The sequence below is a fragment of the Papio anubis genome, chromosome 8 (assembly GCF_008728515.1).
Source record: "Papio anubis isolate 15944 chromosome 8, Panubis1.0, whole genome shotgun sequence".
Lineage (NCBI taxonomy): Eukaryota > Metazoa > Chordata > Mammalia > Primates > Cercopithecidae > Papio > Papio anubis.
In genome coordinates this window covers 6466496-6488728 of record NC_044983.1, presented here as the reverse complement: position 1 = coordinate 6488728, position 22233 = coordinate 6466496, and the positions used below count along the sequence as shown (strand labels likewise).

At 43.3% G+C, this 22233-nt stretch overlaps 2 protein-coding genes across 8 annotated transcripts in view; one reads left to right on the top strand and one right to left on the bottom strand.

Moving 5' to 3' along the window:
* Positions 1-22233, bottom strand: part of MCPH1 (microcephalin 1) — a 238755-nt gene that overhangs the window by 67306 nt on the left and 149216 nt on the right. The window contains exon 14 of one of the 6 annotated variants that reach the window (XM_021941982.2): positions 20428-22191. The exons of the other annotated variants lie outside the window; for them this stretch is intronic. Within the exon in view, the coding sequence (XP_021797674.2) occupies positions 22171-22191 (21 nt within the window). The 3' untranslated portion in view covers positions 20428-22170. Of the gene's footprint in view, positions 1-20427; positions 22192-22233 lie in introns of those variants that run through there. 6 annotated transcript variants of the gene reach the window in all.
* ANGPT2 (angiopoietin 2) overlaps positions 17000-22233 on the top strand; it is a 63795-nt gene continuing 58561 nt past the window's right edge. Inside the window, exon 1 of one of the 2 annotated variants that reach the window (XM_009212468.4) lies at positions 17000-18025. In XM_009212468.4, coding sequence (XP_009210732.1) covers positions 17738-18025 — 288 coding nt within the window. In that variant the 5' untranslated portion in view covers positions 17000-17737. The remainder of the gene's footprint in view (positions 18026-22233) is intronic. The other variant, XM_003902388.5, reaches the window with a different exon arrangement.

Sequence of the window (22233 nt, the reverse complement as noted above, 5' to 3'; positions counted from 1 at the left end):
ACTCAGTTTCCAGCAGGGGCATGGCCTTGGCAGCAGCATCCTGACCCAGCAATGGTGGTCAAAGTAACACCTCACCAGGCCAGTTCTGTGTGGGCAGGGTGACTGTGGCATAGCCCCCTTAATATTATTCAATAAATTCCATTTCTGCATAAGTGAGAAACCCTCAGTTTCCCTTGCTGATAACTAAGAACCCCTCCTGTGACCACTGGCAACACCGGCTTTGGGGCTGTAAAGAGCTGTTGGTGTCCTTTGGTTTTTCTTTCTTTTTTTTTTTTTTGTGAGACAGAGTCTCACTCTGTCGCCCAGGCTGGAGTGAGTGGCGCGATCTCGGCTCACTGCAAGCTCCGCCTCCCGGGTTCCCACCATTCTCCTGCCTCAGCCTCCCGAGTAGCTGGGACTACAGGCGCCTGCCGCCACGCCTGGCTAATTTTTTTGTATTTTTAGTAGAGACGGGGTTTCACCGTGTTAGCCAGGATGGTCTCGATCTCCTGACCTTGTGATCCGCCCACCTCGGCCTCCCAAAGTGCTGGGATTACAGGCGTGAGCCTCCGCGCCCGGCCATCCTTTGGTTTTTCTAAAACCGTCTTCTTATTTTCTTGGTATAATAAGCAAACCACTTGGTGTGTGCATTAAGCATAAGATTAAGGGGTTAATTTTATTTCTGCAATGACAACAACAACAACAAAAGTATGACCAAAAAGTCCAAACACTACATATTAACTACACTCACATTTTCTGGGCACCAAAACAAATGCTTAAGCACTTTTCATTACAAAGCCCCAGAAAAACGCTTTCGTTACTAATGCAGGATTGCATCAGAGGGCGACAGACAATCCAGCTCTGCCAACACAAGGACATATAGTTTCTGGTATCTAAAGTGAGACGGAGTGGAGGGCTGACCACCATAATTTCCCAAGAGAATGGATCTAAACTGTCTCATTCACTAAAGCAATCTTCCTTTGATAATTAGTCAAATTGAGGAGAAGGGGACCAGGAAAGGGGGTGAGCGCACGCATCAGACACCACACCTGGTACTCTGCCAATGTCATTTCACTCTCCAAATAACCCACCAGTTATTCTCATTTAACAGATGAAGAGGGCTAGAGGCTACAGGTGGGTGATGCCAAGATGGAGGTGTCAGGTGCTGAGTGAGGTTTAAGGGAATGAAAGACGTTTTCCGTTCCTCTGGACACAGCTCAGTCTGTTGCAGTTCTCAATATCTGGAAGCAGCCTCCATCCCACAGGGCCTCAGTATTCTACTCCCTTTGAAATATCCCCAGACCAGATCGTGCAGCTCCACCGTTCTGGATGGCTGGCCCAATGCTAGGATTTCCAGGCTGTTTATGCATAAAAAACATGAACTCTGCCCTGGGAAGCAGTAGCTCCAGGAATAACATGGGCCAGAGAAGCAACTTGTGCTCCCAACATTGAATGTGTTCCAAATGAGCTGAGAACAGCTCTGTGGAGAACCACGTGTGAGTCTGAACCACACCAGGTGCCATCTGCCTTTACGTTGATCTGCCTTGTCTTCCTGAGAAGTGGGACATTTGCTCAGACCTGTAATGAGCCTGTGTTTGTCACTGAGAGCTTGGACAGGTTGACACCTATCCAAAGTACACATCTTCCATGCAGGGTTTTGTATTGTTGACTACTTATATTTGATTCTAGTCCTTCTATTTTCTCCAAAATACTAGCATTTTGGTAGCAGTGAAATAGTCTGCTCTTAAATAGAGGAAAAAACAATTACATAGTGAGATTTTGGTTATGTTTAGAAAATGATCAAGTTTTTTCTCTTTTAATCACTAAATGTACTTACATTTAAAATATACTCTGAGAAATCGGCATAGAAAAGATGGATATTAGTTATTCTGTTCTGAAAACAGGCATATTTTTAAGCCCTTAAGTAAACACATTCTGGAAAGGGGTTTCCCAAAGTTTTAGGCTTCGAGCTTTGTTGTTTTCTCACTTTTCTTTTGCCAACGAAAATGCTGTTTAGAATTGATATGGAATAGTGAACAGCTGCAGGCTCTGGCTGAGTGCTTTACTAGAAATACCAGTTTGGGAAAGAATTTCTACCCGTTTCCCTCTCCCATGAGCCACCACAGTGGCTGGGGTTTAATCCTCTCACAGACCATGTCCAAATGCCTATCGGGACAGTCGAGTGTCTGGGAAACAATGCCAGTGCGGTGTTTTTAGCTGTTGGTGAAAGCAGAGAACACGTCTGATCTACTGAGCAGGCGAGTGAGGCTCTCCCCAGACATAGCAGGAAAACTTCTCACTTCCAATGCAGAGATGCAGGAGATCCTGCTGTCTCACAGGAGGGCACACAGCAAAGGGGACCTATCCCCACAGACACTCCATCTCGGAAGCGTTTGACCTTTCTAGAGCTACTCTGGAGGCGGAGGAAGACATAGCTTCTGGATTAATTAGGCTCTGGATCACTTAGCTCTGTAGGGAGATTAACAAGAATCACTAAAGATCTTTCTAGGCTACAAGGTCATTGAAGATTCCTTAATTTGTATCTCTTGTACGAGTAGCACAGTGTCTTTCACATTTGTTAAATTGTGAAAATAGGATTAGAATAATACAGTGTCGTGCTTAGCCATCTATTAAACCTAACACACTACTGCAGCTTTGTGGCATATAAAATCATTCTGCCTTTCATGAACAAAGATTTATCTTCATGGAAGACATTCAAATGCAAGCCCTTTAGCTTATAGCAGCTGTCCAAAGGAAGTTCTAAAGTTGTCTTGAATAGGAATGGCAGAATACGTGTACATAATCTTGAAAAATTATCTGGAAGGACAGTAATTATGGAAGTTCTAGTGTGTTTATTAGACAGTCATTTGTACATTCAGAATATGTGAATGTGTTTACCCCAGGACGATCTATTCTGGATCAGGTAGTGTGCATTTGATGATTTGATTCTGTGTGGAGCTGCTGACCTACACATTTAGTGGCTTCATCCAAATGCACCAGGTTCTGGGGCACACATGGTGATGCGAAGGGAGAGGCCCCATGAAAACATCCCAGCAGCACCACAGTGTGGAGGACAGAAGCCCCACGCAGGGAGGCCCTGGCTGCAGCACTGCACATGCTCTGAGGGAGAGGCACTGGCCACTTGGATTAACGAGATTCCCTTCGCCCAGGGCTGACAGCAGGTTCACAGCACCCTGGCCTCCTGTACAGCAGAAACCCAGTGGCTGGGACAGAACGGAGTATCTTGCCGCTTGTCCAGAGCGTAATTCCAGTGGCAGGACTTTCAGGTTCCTTGGCAAAGGGGCCCTCATCACAGCAGGCAGCAGGGAGAAGGAATTCCACAGAATGGGCAGGGCCCTGCGTCTCTCAGATTTCAAAGGAGGCGCCATGGCTTTTATCTGAGCAGGGGTGGCTGAGACAAATGCACAGATGCCATTTCAGAGAAGACAGTAGGCCAGGCACTGTGGTTCACACCTGTAATCCCAGCACTTTGGGAGGCCAAGGCGGGTGGATTACCTGCGGGCGAATCACCTGAGGTCAGGAGTTCGAGACCACCCTGACCAATATGGTGAAATCCCGTCTCTACTAAAAAAAAATAGCTGGGTGTGGCAGCGGGCACCTGTAATCCCAGCTACTCGGAAGGCTGAGGCAAGAGAATCACTTAACCCAGGAGGCGGAGATTGCAGTGAGCCGAGATCACGTCATTGTACTCCAGTCTGGGCGACAGAGGGAGACTACATCGCAAGAAAAAAAAAGAAAAAAAGAAAAAAGGAAAGAAAAGGGAAAGAAAGAGAGAAAGAAAGACAGACAGACAGACAGACAGACACTGGCCGCATTCCAATAAGGCCTGGCCTCAGACTCACAGTTTTGTGAGGATAATGAGCTATTATCAACTAACCTCACAACAATGGTTACAGAGGTATGGATAAGTGCCTAAATGCTGGAGGCCCTGAGGTTGCCCCGCCTTCCTGCAGAGAAACAGGTTCTTCATGAAAGAGGACCTTCTTTTATAGGGTGGCTGCAATTAACGAGCCTTAGTACTTCTAGGAAACACTTTTACTGCAGCAGAATGAAGCTTTGCATAGCTATCACCAGGAGCTGTGTGGACTTTTTTTTCCCCGTTCTTGAGGTTGAACAAGAAGCAGAAGAACCAAATGGCAACGGTGTTTGGTGGAGGCTGCAAGGTAGCACTATATTTTAATTCCTTTCCTATTACTTTTTTTTTTGAAGCTGTATTAGTTTGCTAGGGTTGTAACAAAGTACCACAAACTGGCTTAAACAGAAATCCACTCTCTCGCAGTTCTGGAGGGCAGAAGTCTGAGGTGAAGGTGTGGGCCAGGGTTGGTTCCTTCTGGAAGCCAAAACCACGAGGGAGGATCTGTCCCAGGCCTCTCTGCTAACTGCTGGCGGTGGCTGCTCATCTTTGGTGTTCCCTGGTTGGTAGAAGCTTCACCTGGTCCCTCCCTGCGTTGTCACGAGGCGTTCCTCCTGTATCTGTCTTCACATGACTGTCCTCTTATAAAGACATCTGTCACATTAGATCAGGGGCCCACTCCACTCCAGTATGACCCTATCTTAACTGATTCCATCTGCAATGGCCCCACTTCCGAAGACAGTCACATGCTGAGGTACTAGGGGTTAGGACTTCAACATGAATTTTGGGGGAACAAAATTCAACTCATAACAAGGACCTTCAAAGAAGTGACAAATTATGAAGAGTTGCATGCTACTAATTACATCTCGTAAGTTTTACTCATTTTTCAGTCACTTGCAACATTGTACAGATACTATCTAGGACCTTTTGACTGACCAGCCCGGGTCTTCTTTATCACCATCTCTTCTAGAGCCATAATCCACAGAACAGGACGATATGCCATGATCTGCAGAACCTGCACCTGTGATACCATGGCCAAGGGTCCCTGATAATGGAGCTGTTTTGCTGCTTAACTTTGTCTAGAAAAACCCAGATTGCTAAGCTTTATGCAATTTATACAGCTGTTCTTCTTCATCTGTTTCATAAACTGTTTAATATTAGTTAATATTGTGTAATGAGGCTGCCATTGAGATTAATCATGAAAATAGGTCTTCCTGCTGCTTCCAACCCAGGTGGCTCTCTTGAGCTCAGACCCATATATGCAAAAGGAAAACTCTAACTGGAAGTCTCATAGCCAATTTAAACTGAACCTGTGCAAGCTGCATGCATTGCCTCTCCCCTCCCGAGCCTCTGAGAATCCTATCTGTGCAGCTGCCAGGCCAGAAACTACAGAACCAGTAATTCTTGACTCTTCCCTCTTACTGCTTTATCCAACCATTTTATTTGTCCTGTTTGTCATTTATTGCCGTTTTTGAATCTGTAGCTTGATATCTTTCATCACTTTGGGAAAATCTTCAGTGATTATCTCCTTGGATATTGCCTGCCCTGTTCTCTCTCCCTTCCTCCGGAATTTAGATGGACTTTGTCAGACACTCTTCCTCCATCCTGCAGGTCTTCTTCACTTTCCCTCTTGGTCCTTATCTCATCTCTCCATCCTACACCTGGGATGACTCCTTTTCACTTCTCTTTCCACTTCAGGTGTGTCTAATCTTGTTAAACATGACTTTAAATGATAAATTCCAATCATCGTATTTTTCGTGTCTGTAAGTTTTCATTTTAAATCTGCAATATTATTTTCTTTAGTTTTCTGTCCCCGTTAGGTGTTTTCAAAATTTTACTTTACATCTTTAAACATGGTAAGTGTTATGGGTAGAATTACATCTCTGACAGAAAGATGTAAGTCCTAATCCCCAGCAAATCAGCATGTGGGGCTTATTTGGAAGTAGCGTCACTGCAGGTTTAACTAGTTGAGAGGAGGTCCTCCTGGAGTGCGGTAGGCTCTTAATCCAATATGACTGCGTCTTTATAAAAAGACGGCCATGTAGACAGGGAGAATGCCAGGAGACAATGAGGCCAGCAACAGCAGAAACTAGGATGGGGCAGGGAAGGACCCCCCTACAGGTTTCAGAGGGAACATGGCCCTGCTGACACCTCAATTGTAGACTTCTAGCCTCCAGAGCTGTGAGAATAAATTCCCATTGTTTTAGGCACCCGGTCTATGGTACGTTGTTACCACAGCCTTAGCAAACCAATACCGCAGGGACAGATGTTTTTGCTGGTCTGTTTTTACTATTTTTTTCTTTCTGCTGCTTTTTGCGAATAGTACTATGTTTTCTTGTGTGTTTATTTTTGTCTGTGAGTTGCCCATTATTCTTGGGAAACCATAAGAATATTTTGAGACCCATGATGAAGGTGCATTCTCCCAGAAAGGATTTTCATTTGCTTCTTCCACAAACCTAGGGGATTAAGGTGAGCAGCCTGGGACCACCTTAGAACAATTCACTGTGGTTTTTTCTGACCACCTTATGTTTACTGTAAAACCAAAAAGGGTGAGCTTGTAGTTACCTTCTCAGGGATGGGCTCCCCTCTTCTGGTTCTGTTTAACATCCAGGCATGTTTTCTTGTTTGCGCTGGAGAGTGGGGTGAGCAGGTTTACTTCTGCCTCCCTGACAATGGCGTAGAGCCTTCCTGGAAGGAGGTCTCTCATCAGATGCTCCCATTCCTTTGGGTCCTGGCCTTTGTCTTCTGTCTGAACCACTCAGGCCTTGAAGAAGGCTTACGTTGTCCAGGTTTGGCAAATGACTCGGTGGCAAAGGTCTTTAACAGTTCACGTGATTCCTACCTTCCCATAAGTTTGGGCAGAATATGTGCTTATTATCTTGTCATTTTATAGATGCTTTAAAAACTATTGCTAAGTTATTTTATTTTAGTGTTTTTAAGTGTAAGAGTCAATCCCAATACCAAACCAATCCCATTCCTGGACTCCCTGTATTCCATCCATCTAGAAGGTCTATTGACCACCCCTCTTTAACATCATGAGTCCAATGTTAATATTCTAGCACAGGCCACTATAATATCTAACCTGAATTACCATAGCAGCTTCTGCTCTGGTCTCTCTGCCTCTACTCACACCTCCTCTCACCCCTTCTGCACACAGCACTCTAGGGTCCTTTTCCAGTCACATCAGGCCACTCCCCTGCCCCAAATGCTTTATGTCTAGGATACAAACCCAATTCCTAAGCAGACTCGGCAGCAGCTAGTTCCAGACAGCATCTTCAGACTCACCCATCTCCTCACTCTTGGCTCAATTATTGTTACTTTCTTTTAAGTTCCATGGTCCTGTCTTTTATTTATTTATTTATTTATTTATTTTTTAAGTGTACAGGCAATTTTCTCAGCCTGGAATGTAATTTCCCTCAGTTTTGGTCTTTATTCAGTAAGGGAGAAAGGGCAGAGTATGTTCTTCTTAAATAAGTAACAATGTGGATCTAAATAGTGAAACTATTCCTGCTGTTCACGTAGCCCTCATGTGGTTTGGGAGGTTTCCCATGTGGGGGCTCCCTCCTGTACTACCCAGCGCCTTATGCAGCAATGCTTGCGCATTGAGATGGGACATCTCTTCACCTTGTTAGACTGTAAGCTTGGGGTGAGCAGGATTGGTCTCTAAATTGGCTCCTCATGAAGCCACACAGTACAAACCTCTTTTTCTGCTACCTTATCACCTGAGGATACAGAGACAGCTCCTAGGTCTATGTATGCTAAATCAATGCCTAAAAGTATTTTTTCACCGTGTGTGTGCACATCTATCTTTAACGTCTGTATATGGTGTGATATGCTTTCGCATTAAAATTAAAATGAAAGCATTGTAGGTTGTATTTTAGTTGCAATTGATGTAGATCCTAAATTACCTATTATTTCCATTAACAACTGTAATAACAATCATGGATAGATTTGCCTGTCACTTGATAGGAGATCAGCAGAGGGAGCTAGTGAGTATTACAAGTGGATTCGATACTTGCATCTTAAATAGGTACCATTTTTAAATTTTTATTGTAGTCAAGCAAGACTTTTTGATCTATAAATAAAAAAGGTGATTTAAACGTGCATCAGGATTTGGGAGGAATGTACCTATTATTTTTTTCTGTAAATATTTTACTAGAATAGTTTCAGGCTTTCAAAATACGTTATTGATTTTTTTTTTCCCCCTTGAGGGAAACCGATGTCAAGAACTTAATACTGAAATTTTACTTAAAATTCTCTTCAGTCTTTTAACTTTTGTATTTTTTCTCAAAAACTTTTCTCTTTTGTATCTGTCTGTCTTTGACTTTTAGACCCCTCACTTGAAATGGAGCATTTTAGGGAAGTATGCTTTATTATTAATGGGGTACCAAACTGCTTGAAATAGCGTTTCTAAGAGAAAAAGTGGAGAAATACATTCCGAATTATTAGGAAAGACTTGAATCATCATCAGACAACTAAGATTCATGAGGGAACAAGAGTGACAAGGAGTATTTTTATACACTTAAAGCAAACATCCCTTCCTTTTATGTGTAACTATTTATTATAATTCTAATATAATTCTTCAAAAACTCCTTTTTGTACTTGTAAGTCTATAATCAAGCCTAATTTCCCACAGGAAGATTTTTTCATATAAAGTCCGCCAGATGGACAGGGATACCAAAAGGAGGTCATGGGCTTTTTTTTACTTCTTTGACATAAGCAATTTTATTTATGTTAACCTATAACCAAGAGAGATAATATATCTTAATGTAAATAGCACATATGACACTTTTATTTCTTTTTAAAAAAGGTTTCTCAATAATTAAGATAAAAATTTTATAAATTTAGATTAAACAAGAATTAATCTAGTTGGCATTAAGCCACTTTCAAATGAGAATTCACTCTAAGAAATTTAGATCTTTATTAGGATGGTTATGATAAAGAGACTGGACATATTTTTTAGAAGCAATGGACTTTGAGATCTCTAAAACATTTACGAAATGGATTGGGGAACATTTAATGTGAATTATAACAAATAAGCCCACCTCAAAGCCACTCATGAAATATGGTGTTTGTCAAAGGAAAGACTTTATTTGACTTAACACAGGTCATGTTAGTAAACACTGACATCAATCCATTGAAAAAAAATGTTTAGCATTTCTTTCTACAGGGAGAAAACAGGACACAGAATTACTGGCAAAAATATTATCAGGCAAATGTACTCATCTATTGTTTTAGAATTGTATCCACTCCCTTTTAATGTTGTGACTTGTATCTTGACCTTCTGGCATTTTTTTGATGGGAAAATAAAATATTCCATAATAATACTAGAGAATGAAAATATTTAAAAATCAAACAGCATAACAATCATGTAAACTATTTCTAAAAACGCAAGGAATCTTTTTCTTAAAAAAAAAATAGTTACTTGGATATTTCCCAAGCTACTAGTAAATAAAAACTCTTCCCTTCAAAGTCCTTAAGGTTCCATATGATATACAATGCAGCTCTAAAATATGAAATTCTTTAGCAGATGTGATGCTGGTTTGCGGTAGTACAAACTGGGAAAGATTCGGGAATGAATCTCTTAAGTTTCTTTAAAAAACAACAACAACAACAACAATCCATCTGCTCTAAATGTCATTCACACACAATTTCACAATGAACACAGATAAGTCAGAATGAATGAGTACTTGGAACGTCCATAAACCACCTGAAGAAGAATGCCAAGCACCTGAGAAGTCACATGAACAATGAAGATTTTCTCCTGTTGACTCTGATCCTTCCCACTAACAGGGTTTCTGTGGTTCTCTGTCAAACAGAAGTTACACAGCTGCGAGGAGAAAGATAATTGTCCGAGATAAGGCCTGGGCTGTGGAGGCCTGGGTCCTTATAACTCCTGCGCTTACTCTATCTACCCACAAATGAAAACACAACTATAATGCGGGGGAAATGGCTGTTTCCCAGGAAAGGAAATGGCCTGAAAACACATCTGGCAAAGAGCTTTCTGTCTGTTTTGGCAGTCAGATACTTATTTTTAACAAAATATACATTTGCTCACCTTGTACAAAGGTGAATTCTGCGGAGTCAATGCCCAATTCCAAGCGGATGACACTTAACTTGTACTCTAAATATATTGGGCCAGCTATTTTATGTCAAATGCTATATTTATATTTAATTGCAACTAGAACAGGAAATGGTGCTAAACTGCATCTCAGAACTGTTTCTATTCTAAAACATACATCATATTCTCCCAGCGATCCACATCGGATGAAATTAAACCAGACAAAGCAGAAAAGTTATTTAAGCCCAAACAATGAAAGGGTATATAGAATGTACATATAAAGCTTAACTGATCCATTTAGACAGTATGTTGGATTTCCAAGGATTCTGTCCTAAGCTAGTAAGTAACGATTTGATTTCAGGTCTGCATTAATGATGTGGTTTCTGCACTTGTAATAGGATGGTCCCAGCTCAGATGCCCGAGGTCCACATGGGATGTCCGGTGAGCTTCCATACAAGACTCAGCAGCTCCAGCTCAAGAGGACTGAAGGCTGCTAAGAGTCTTTGGCAGTGAGATGGATTCTGTCACTCGGGATGTGTATTTGTGCTGCACAGAGGTGACGGCCAGTACTGCATAGTGATTCTTAATGATCTCTAAAGGAGGTTGTATTTGCCATGTTAAAGAGGGGCAAAATTATTGCTTTAAATTCTTACATTCATAACCATTAACGTAAAAGACAGACACACACACAGGCACTTGGCTAAGGGAATTCTTGTCTCTCTCTTCACTGAGACTTGATTTCCTTATCTGGTATGGGGACAAAAGCTACCTTACATGTTTATACGTGTGTGTTTATACTTTTCTTCCTTTTCTTCTGTCCTTACGGTAACTTGAAGGGGCTTTCCTTTGGTACTTTTTTGAAATCCCATGGCTGGAATTATCCTTCCTAGCATTCGAAAGTCAGGATTGAACACTAGTAACATGATGAGCCGCTCTGGGGAATGGTAACGGTTGATGCAGCAACATTTTTGCAAAATGGCTCTAGACTACATTTGTGGGTCTTCAAATCTGGTTCAACGTATATCAAAATGGAGTCGAAACAGATCTTCCAGGAGGCATATAAAGGAATCACTCTATAGGGAGCCTGCTTTCAGAAAGCAGATTTTTTTTTTTTTTTGGCAGGGGGGCAGGTGTTGTGCCAGTTGTGACTTTAGTTCTTATTAATTATTGCATACAATTTGTGGGGGGAAGTAATAAAAATAACTTTAACAACAGTTTTATGTGCAGCAAACCTTCTAATGGTTTTCCCTGTATACCGAACATTAAGTTGTGTATATAAACATGTTGACTGATTTAGATGGCCAAGATGTCTCCAAAGTCCCTCCCAGCTTAGTGTGCCAGGCGCCCAAGAGTCCCGAGTGTGCCCCTCTGTCTGCAAATGGCTAAAATCAAAACATAGTGTCCCAGCTTCATTTTTAAAACTATTTCAGCCCTGGAAGTTCCTCATACATCAACAAGGCACTTTCCAAAAATTAAGGCCAGGCTGCCCAAATAAGCCTGCAGCAGTCACCGCCTCCCAGGCCTGCAGGCAGTGGCGGTGGGAGGAAAGCAGCCTGTAGCCGGTCAGGCCACGCTGAGGATGGGAGACAGTCTCAGGAGGGGTTGCCCAGGCCTGATGGAAAACGATGTCAGAACAAACTGCCCTATAAATGCAGGGCAGCAATATGCCTTTAAGTATGTCTGAGCCCTTTCCATGTGTTTTTCAGCTCAGCAGGGCTTTTTCAAATTGCATGCTGGCCAATGCATTGCTGGGACTGTACCAGTTGGAAAGGCAAAACGACCCCGGGCCTGGGTCAGGCTGGTGGCCCCATTTCCATCCCTTGATTTGGATAAATGCTGAGTATTAAACTGGCCTGCTGGACAACAGCAGGGGTCACGGAGGCCCACTTGGAAATTCTGTTTGGCCACTCATAGCTTGGGGGCTGCCCCACTTTGTGCTGACTTAGCATCTGTTTTTGGTTTCTGGTTGCTTATGAGAGCTGCATGGATCGCTCTGAGGGAACCTGGGATGGTTTGGCTGTCATGAGTCCTATTCCACATTCAGCCAGTGATGGGTCCACGCACCACCCACTTCCACGGTCCTCAGGAGGCCCTTTGGCTTTTCTTGTTTGTGCCTTAGGGCCTCCAACTGGGCAAACTGAGCCAAAAGGGCTGGCCACGAGGTTCTTTGTAACATTGGCCTCTTTCTGGGAGTAGGTAGCTGTGGTTTTTCTGGTGTCGTCAACCAGGGTAATAAGAACTTGAGACAGTTCCACAGAGAACACATGGGAACCTCTGAAATGTCAGTTGATGACACACAATATGGGGGAGAAACCAAACAGGATTAAGGAAATAAATCGCACTATGCACAGCTGTTCAGCAGCACGATTACGGAAAAAAATTGGGTGGGTAGGCAGGTGGCTTTTGGGAACCTGCGACAATGTTTCTCATCTGACAGTCTCACCTGCCTCTTGCCTGAAGTACAGCAGGGAGGAACACCCAAGATTTTCTCTGGAGTTCTGAGACCCCCCAGCCAAGCCTCATTTAGAGTGAAAGGGTCCCAGATGGGTGGCCTCAGACCCCCAGGCTGCATGGCGATGTTACTGGACACCCACAGCTCCAGGCTCTACACCTAATGCCTTCAAGGGCCTCCCCTTGCCTCCCCCAGGCTTCCTGGTCAGTGGCCTGATGGACCCTGTCTCCACTTCCCTAGGGGCCGCAGCTCTGAGCTCCCCAGGCCACTTCCTGGCCCCTCTCCCTACCTGGCATCCCTGATTCACTTCAATGTGGCACTTTCTCTGGGCACCTATTCTATCCCTTTAGTAAGCCCCTGTAAGCAGTCACACAGAAGGCTGAGCCGAGGCAGCAGCTCTCCCCTGTTCACACGGTGGTCACCACACTCTGTGCACTATCCATGGCCTTGCCGACCACACATGGTCACCACATCGTGTGCACTATCCGTGGCCTTGCCGATCACACATGGTCACCACATCGTGTGCACTATCCATGGCCTTGCCGATCCCACATGGTCACCACGCCGTGTGCACTATCCGTGGCCTTGCCGACCACACATGGTCACCGCACCGTGTGCACTATCCATGGCCTTGCCGATCACACATGGTCACCGTACCATGTGCACTATCTGTGGGCTTGCCAATCACACATGGTCACCACATCGTGTGTACCATCCATGGCCTTGCTGATCTCACATGGTCACCACACCGTGTGTACTATCCATGGCCTTGCCGATCCCACATGGTCACCACGCCATGTGCGCTATCCATGGCCTTACCGATCCCACACGGTCACCACGCTGTGTGCACTATCCATGGCCTTGCCGATCATACACGGTCACCGCGCCGTGTGCACTATCCATGGCCTTGCCGATCACACGTGGTCACCACACCGTGTGTACTATCCATGGCCTTGCCGATCACACATGGTCACCACACCGTGTGTACTATCCATGGCCTTGCTGATCACACATGGTCACCACGCTGTGTGCACTATCCATGGCCTTGCCGATCACACACGGTCACCACACCGTGTGCACTATCCATGGCCTTGCCGATCCCACACCATGTGCACTATCCATGGCCTTGCCGATCCCACGTGGTCACCACACCGTGTGCACTATCCATGGCCTTGCCGATCACACACGGTCACCACGCCGTGTGCACTATCCATGGCCTTGCCAATCACACTGGTCACCGCGTTGTGTGCACTATCCATGGCCTTGCCGATCATACATGGTCACCACACTGTGTGCAGTCAACAGCCATGCCAACCACACATGGTCACCACATTGTGTGCACTATCCATGGCCTTTCCAACCACACATGGTTACCACACTGTGTGTACTGTCGACAGCCATGCCAACCACACATGGTCACCACGCTGCGTTCACTATCCATGGCCTTGCTGATCACATATAGTCACGATACCGTGTGAACAATCCATGGCCTTGCTGATCACACATGGTCACCACACTGCGTGGACTATCCATGGCCTTGCTGATCACACGTGGTAACCACACCGTGTGCCCTGTTGACGGCCATGCCAACCACACGTGGTCACCACACTGCGTGCACCATCCATGGCCTTGCTGATCCCACACCATGTGTACTATCCATGGCCTTGCCGATCCCACACTGTGTCAGCACACCGTGTGCACTATCCATGGCCTTGCTGACCACACATGGTTATTGCACTGTGTAGACCGTGGATGGCCTTGCTCACCACACATGGTTATTGCACTGTGTAGACCGTGGATGGCCTTGCTCACCACACATGGTTATTGCACTGTGTAGACCGTGGATGGCCTTGCTGACCACACACATGGTTATTGCACTGTGTAGACTGTGGATGGCCTTGCTGACCACACACAGTGGTGGCTGCACTGTGTGTACTGCCGACGGCCCTGCCAACCACACACGGTCACCACACCGCGTGCACTGTGGACAGCCTTGCCCAGCACCTCCTACCCCCACAGACCACCTAGGCTCTCGGAGGCCAGCAAGCTCCAGTCCAGGCCTGGTTTCTAACAGCCTATGAGCTAAGAATGTTTTTTAAACTTTTAAATGATTGGAGAAAATACAGAGAATATTTCATGATGTGAAAATTAAAAGAAATTCAAATTTCAGTACCACGAATAAAGCTTTACTGGAGCCCAGCACGCTTACTCAGTTAGGCTGTCCATAGCTGCTTTGCACCACATCAGCTTTGGGTGGTGGCGATGGTGGCCGTATAGCCTGCAAAGCCGAACATTGTTACCATCTGACACTTTACAGAGTTTGCCAACTCCAGGTCTGATAGAGCTTCCCCTGACTCTCTAGTTTGGATAATTTCCATTTAGGAATCTCCAAAGAGCTGTTCCTCCCATGTTCGGAACTTGAGGGGATTTGAAAAGGACGGAGTCCATGCCAGCTGCGCACAGCATGTTATCTGCCCAGAAGCATCATTGTCTTCCTGTGTGCTCTGACTGCTCTCTCTTATCACATCCAATTTGTACATGGGTCTCTCCCTCTCCATATATTAGCTTCTTTAGGTCAGATACCCAGTTGCCTTCATCTCTATCCCCAGTGCATAGCGTGGTGTCTGACACAAGGCTGGCAGACAAAAAGTACTGTGGTGTACCCACTTTCTATTGTTCCTTTTAAACTACCCTATTTGCCTGGAAGACAACTGAATGACTTTTAAAACCACATATGCTGGCCAGGTGCAGTGGCTCACACCTGTGATCCGAGCACTTTGGGAGGCCAAAAAGCAAGAGGATCACTGGATGCCAGGAGTTCAAGACCAGCCTGGGCAACGACAGTGAGACCCTGTCTCTACAAAAAATAATTGTAAAAAAAGGTAAAACCACATATGTGATATTAATACCTTATAATACACTTTTTCAAACAGGAAATAAAAAAACTTCACCCTATGGCACTGCCTCACATTCAGAGAATAGCACAGTTACACTATTTGATGGTGGAAGAACTGATTCCCACCTAATGGAACATGCCTGTAAAGAAAAGGAACGAATATTTCTAAACACACAATTATATCTTAATCCTAAAAACCCTACAGAGAAAAAATGATCTCCATTTTATGAGTAGGGAGACCGAGGCTTCGAGAATTGAAGCATTTGCCGGAGGTCACACAGAAGCAGGGTTCTAACACAGGTCTCATCTTTAAGACCTATATGCTTTATTCGACGGAGCACTGTCCGGATGGGTATAGCGTCTTTCATGGGTTCCCTTAGTGGAAACCATGTCCAGAACCTCGGTGGAATCATAGGACCTCTTCTGCTAATGGAATCTTTCCAGAGAGCGTCTTCCAGCTTTTCTGCGTGACAGAACCCTGTGGTTGTCTGGTGAAGCCTATAAACACCTTCTCAAAACAAGACACAGGCTACTTTATTCAAATGTGCAGTAGCAAGATCTAGGGGTGGGTTTAATAAAAACGTATTTCAGAGTATTGTGACAGCGAATAAAAATAGCTGATTTCTGAGGACGAGAAAGTCACAGATATTCACACTCTGTTCGTTAACTATTCACAGATAAAGGAAAGGCTGTCTTTCGGTTAGAACTTAGTGAAAAATAAAGATCTTTTATGGGTAGACGTGGTCTGTTAAGTCAGGGTACCAGGTATTCAGCGCTCACTGGGAATAATAAACCTTGTATCTTGAGAGATAAACAAACCACAGCAAAGGCAAGGGGCTTTTTCCCTATGTACACTTGGGCTGGTGAGTTAACATATTATTAATCTCTGAAGTATTAAGTTTTAGTTGTTAAAGGAACTGACTCGTAGGATTTACAGAGCCATAGGATTGAAGTTGAAAAATCCTGTGAGTGCACCCCTTGAATTGCACAGATGAGGACATTAGAGCGTAATTAAAATAGGGAAGTGACTTGTCTGAGTCTAATACCAAGGGGGACTAATGTAATTGATAATGTTACAAAATGCTGGAGATGTCAACAAATCCCGACACAATAAAGAAGTTTGTGGGCTGGGCACGGTGGCTCACGCCTGCAATCCCAGCACTTTGGGAGGCCAGGGCGAGTCGATCACAAGGTCAGGAGTTTGAGACCAGCCTGACTACCATGGTGAAACCCCGCCTCTACTAAAAATATAAAAATTAGCTGGGCGTGGTGGTGTGCGCCTGTAATCCCAGCTGCTCAGGAGCCTGAGGCAAGAGAATTACTTGAACCTGGGAGGTAGAGGTTGCAGTGGGCCGAAATCACCCCACTGCACTCTAGCCTGGGCGACAGAGCAAGACTCCATCTCAAAAAAAAAAAAAAAAAAAAAAAAAAGTTTGTGTTCTTCTTTCTACACACACACTTAAATTCTAATTTCTCTATTGTAATGCAATGAACTTAATCAGTACAGTGCATTGTTAGTGTGACTATCCAAGTGGATTTTTTTTAAAGAATAAAGGTCAGAGCTCAGAAACTGATGTTTCTAACGTGACTTAATAACAGAAGCTCTCCCTATCCAACTGTTTTGAAATGAAAATCTTTTCTAACTTGGCTAGTGTTTCAAGAATCAACTAATATCAATGAATCTATTTTTCCCTCTGAAAAGGCACACGTTTACAGGAGCCAAACTTCTTCCTCTTTATTTGTAATAACAAAAATAAACCGAAGTCCTGACCTATTTGTAGTATTTTTATTCCTAAAGGAAAAAACAGGAACTTTCATTGTACTTTAACATTAAAGTTATTACCTCAGATATTTTGCCAGTTTAGCACGGCAAAATCAGTTTCAGACAAAAGAGATCAACTGCTCTCTCTAGGAAATACTTAATTGGGGTGGTGCCTAGGAAATGCCCAGGGGTCCTGTGACGGATCGGTTTTTCCCAGAGGGTTTCTGCGGCATGGGTCCTGGTTGGACGGCAGGCATTCTGCTCTGATTTTTCCTGTTGCCTGGCTAGTGACCCCCTACGGGAAGATAACGGATAAGCCAGGAGGGCGGAGCAGCCCACTACACATGTCTGGCTGCTCTTATCAACTTATCATATAAGGAAAGGAAAGTGATTGATTCGGATACTGACACTGTAGGATCTGGGGAGAGAGGAACAAAGGACCGTGAAAGCTGCTCTGTAAAAGCTGACACAGCCCTCCCAAGTGAGCAGGACTGTTCTTCCCACTGCAATCTGACAGTTTACTGCATGCCTGGAGAGAACACAGCACTAAAAACCAAGTTTGCTACTGGAAAAAGAGGAAAGAGAAGACTTTCATTGACGGACCCAGCCATGGCAGCGTAGGAGCCCTGCGTTTTAGACGGCAGCAGCTCGGGACTCTGGACCTGTGTGTGCCTTCAAGTTTGCTAAGCTGCTGGCTTATTACTGAAGAAAGAATGTGGCAGATTGTTTTCTTTACCCTGAGCTGTGATCTTGTCTTGGCCGCAGCCTATAACAACTTTCGGAAGAGCATGGACAGCATAGGAAAGAAGCAGTATCAGGTCCAGCATGGGTCCTGCAGCTACACTTTCCTCCTGCCAGAGATGGACAACTGCCGCTCTTCCTCCAGCCCCTACGTGTCCAATGCTGTGCAGAGGGACGCGCCGCTAGAATACGATGACTCGGTGCAGAGGCTGCAAGTGCTGGAGAACATCATGGAAAACAACACTCAGTGGCTAATGAAGGTAGGAAAAAAATCCATCTGTCTTTGTGAACAATCCATGCTATTAAGATCAGCTTGGCAGCAGCTCAGGTTTTAACAACCAAAAAAACAGAAGAAGGATAAAGAGGATTAGAGCTGGAGAGCGGGTTGCTGGTACCCTCAAATGAAAGATCATTTCTTTTATTCTATCCCAGGGTGTGTGGGTCGTCCCCGGGGTGAAAATAATTATTTGGAAAGAATGCCAGAGTCAATACAGAAAATCTCTAAAGTTAGAAATCTCTACTAACAAGGTAGAGGAAATACACTTCTCTGCACAACTTGTGTGCCGTTTTGTTTGTTTACATCGTTTAAGCTCAGTAACACCCATCACCACGGAGGTTCTCAGCTGGTTGCAGGCAAGTGAGGGAAGGCTGTGAGCCACAGCAGCCCGCGAGCCAGGAAGACCGTGACAAGCATGCTGATGACCGAGGCATAACGGATGGAGTAAAGTGCTTTACCAATTTCCTGAATTTATTTACTAAAATAGGTTGTGACTCTTGGTAAACGAGAGGAAATTAAATAAAGCAGACCTTGTGTTTCTCAGAATCTCAGGGCCCTACTGCTAAGGGCTTTTGCCGTGTGTAAACAGGGGCACATTTCCCAAGCCTCCCAAAGGTATTCAGCACTGCAGCCCCCGTCAGTTCCAGCAACCAGTGCGGCATGCGTCCCCACGTGGGACGGTTATGTCCAAGTCATGCCATGACAGGACGATCTGACAGTTTGTTCTTGGGGTGATTCCACTGTTTCACAGATGATCCCACTGTTTCCTAGACTTTTTATGGAGATGTAACCAAAATAGGATATTGAAAGCTCTGTTTTTCTTTCACAAATAATTTTTTTCACATGTAAACATGGGAGCTATTTATATAAAACCCAAAACGACCCTGGAATTTTCTTTATATGGACTATATGTATTCTAAAGGAAGTTTAAACAAAATGCATACATTAATTGTTAAGTAGCATGATGATGCCATTACATCACAATGTTTACATGGCAGGGAATGTGATTATCTAAAGGTATATAAAGTCTTTTAAAAGTTGGTAAGCCTCATTTGACACGTTACCCTAGAAAAGCACAATTTTCTCACTCTTTCATTTCACCATAAGCCTTTTGTTAGGACACCTTATTTGAATCTCAGAACGGATTTTGGAGCCTAATCTGTGCTTCTCATTACCTCCCCTACCTTCAGAGAGAAAACAACTAAGTTATTATTTGAGTCATGAGCTTAAATGAATCAATGTGAATGAATGTTCCCAGCACCACTGGTTACTGTGTCAAGAGGAGTCATTGAGAACAACAAAAACTTACCAAAATGACCTATCAAATACAGATTTCATGTAATATAAAACTCACTAGCAATGTCTTTTCAAGCTCCTGGCTAAGTGCTCCAGTAAGTCTCCCTCCTTTCCCAGGTCACTGTGGTGTGCTTTTAAACATCTTCTAAAATTCATAGCTGTGTAAATAATTATGCTAAGCTTAAAAAGTATGCAGCAACACAGGTTGAAATGTGTGGAAGGCAAACTATATCCTAAATATCTGCTTAACTTGAACTTCCTATTTCTTTGTAAATCGTCATGCTGATGTTTAATGACTTTCCCACATCTACCGTAGTTACAGAGTCACAGTGAGGGATGAAAGACGCATTGCGGTAAATATTCTAATCTGCCCGACGGGCAAGTCATCTCCTAGAAGAAATGGCCAGGAAACATAAAAGACTGCTTTGCTAAATGCAAGGCTGCTAAATTGTATTTGCTTAATTAAGCCTACGTTAGGTATACCTGAAACTCCATAAGCAAAGCTCATATTTCTTTCTTAGGTAAACTACCCCTTCTGTTGGGTCTTTGAGATAAAGACAGAAAAAGACAAGGAATTCTATGTTAGGCGACCAAAATTTCTTCCTTTCCAGGTTCACTGAGTCAATATTTGAACAGCAGTATCACAATGCTATTTCAAAAGTCCGTCTTCAGCTGTCTAGTTAAATACCGTTTCACCAAGAATGACTTAATGTTTATCTTTGCACGAGCTCCACACCTGTTCTCCCAGCCTATCTCAGCGATGTGCACCTGAGAAAGGCAATTTGCACTCTCGCTTGGTTTACAGGCTTCTGGCTTGGGAATGAAAACAAAAAAGCAAAGATGAAATCCACTTAAAGTGATTAAATATAACCTCTCTGTTTGTGTTTCTCCTGTGTTTTGTCACCTGTGATAATAAACACTGATTTTCTCATGAGGAAGAAAATAATATAAAATGGAATGATAGATAAGCCACACAGTTAAAGGGTCATCATTACAACCTAACACCCACTGATTTGATTAGCACAGAAAGCAGCAGCACAATTCTGTGTTTTTCATGGTTTTACATATTTTCTTTTGAGCTATTTTTTGGGGAAAAAAAACAAAAGTTTCCATATCTCCTTTCTCTCCTGGATCAGCACTAAAAATGAAAGATTGAAAAACAACCCATTACAAAATCTGTACACTTTTAGGAAATTAAAACACTTGTCAGGAAGGAAATTAAGACCAAGTTTCTGGTTCATTTTAGGGCAAATAAATAGTAGTTCAACGTCTGAGTGGTCGGCATAGCCTAGGGAGCTTCGACTAAGAAAGCAGGTTTCACATCACCGAAAGGTCCCACGCTGCCCCTTTTATCTGTCCGGCAAAGGAAGTGTCAGGCTTCTGAATGAACTCAGAGGAATATGAATGGAACAATACAGGACAGCTCACTCGCTGTGTAGTAGTTAAACAAGGATAAGATAAATTCATGATCGCTAGCACATGAAACACACTGCAATGGACCAAAGACTACTCATGCTACGTCTCTCTTGCTAATCCTGCAACCAGTCTGAACCTCTGCCCTGGTGATATTAAACACACTTTATAAAAACTCACAAATAATTTAGCAAAACGGATTGTATTTTGTTAGGAGACCAAAGGGATTTTTTTTTCCTGATAAGAGGAAATATGGAAAGGAAATAACTATTTCACACTGATGAGTGCCTCATACCTATAAACAACTGCAAGTCTATGAACACTTTAAAACAGAATGATTTGAAAAATAAACTTGATGCCTACTACGGATGCAAACATTTCCTCTGCCATCTTTTTTGTTTATTTGTTTGTTTGTTTTTTAAACGACACAAGAACAGGCTGGAAACTGTAAATGTGAATTGCAATCTTTTTCTTTCTTTAAAAGTAATAACAGTATATCTTTTTAATAAGATGTGATAGCTACTACTCATGAATCAATGCATAGGAAACCATGCAGTTATGCTCTTCAAACATAGCTGCTGTCACTGGGAGAAACGGATGGTGAGAGGCTCGTAGAGGAACCCAGCCCGCCAGCCCCACCCTGCCCTTGCTAGGGACTGTGTGTGTGTGTGTTGTCGTGTGTGGCTACAAAACACTCATTAGCTGTATATTAAAACAACAACAATAAAACCCAGGGCTTGGTTCATTAGAGGAAAGAAAAAAATCCCATCTCATTCACAGCCACTGGTCTCTTGTGATAGTGGAGGACAAGAACCATTACTGTATCCGCTGGCTACATCCTGAGTGGTGAAATATGATTGTGCTCAGTGTTAGTATTACTATATAGTAAGGAATGCAGTAAGGAATGTAGAAGAGACAGTTTCACTATGGTAGGGGAAGTGCAATATATTTAATTTTGGAAAATACAGTTTACTATATCTCTTATGCAATATGTATATGTGTAGTACAATATGTGCCTCTACAGTATATAAAATATATAAAATATAATACATGTTTACTCTATGTGGATTATATATTATACATATATCATTTGTTTTCTGTGGTCAAGTAGTCTTTGTTTACTATATGGCGTTGTCTGAAATACTGGATTAACTAGTCAGATATCATACTATTTGCTTGCAGAGTCTAGAACTAGGAAATGGATTTCCATAATCTTACCTTATACTGAGACACCAGATAATCCATATAGTCTCAATACTGAAGTCTGAAATTTTTCTGATTTTAATCAATTTGGCTCTTTACAGTTGTCAAACAGGTTGTAATCCACAAGTGTATCTGTAATCCACAAGTATACACGGAACTTGAGAAGGATAATCGTCTTATCAGTGGTGATCAGATGCTCAGGATGGTCCATGGTGCTTATTTTAATCCATAAAATAACTGAAATTTTGTATATTTAAAATGGAAAAACAAGAGTTCAAA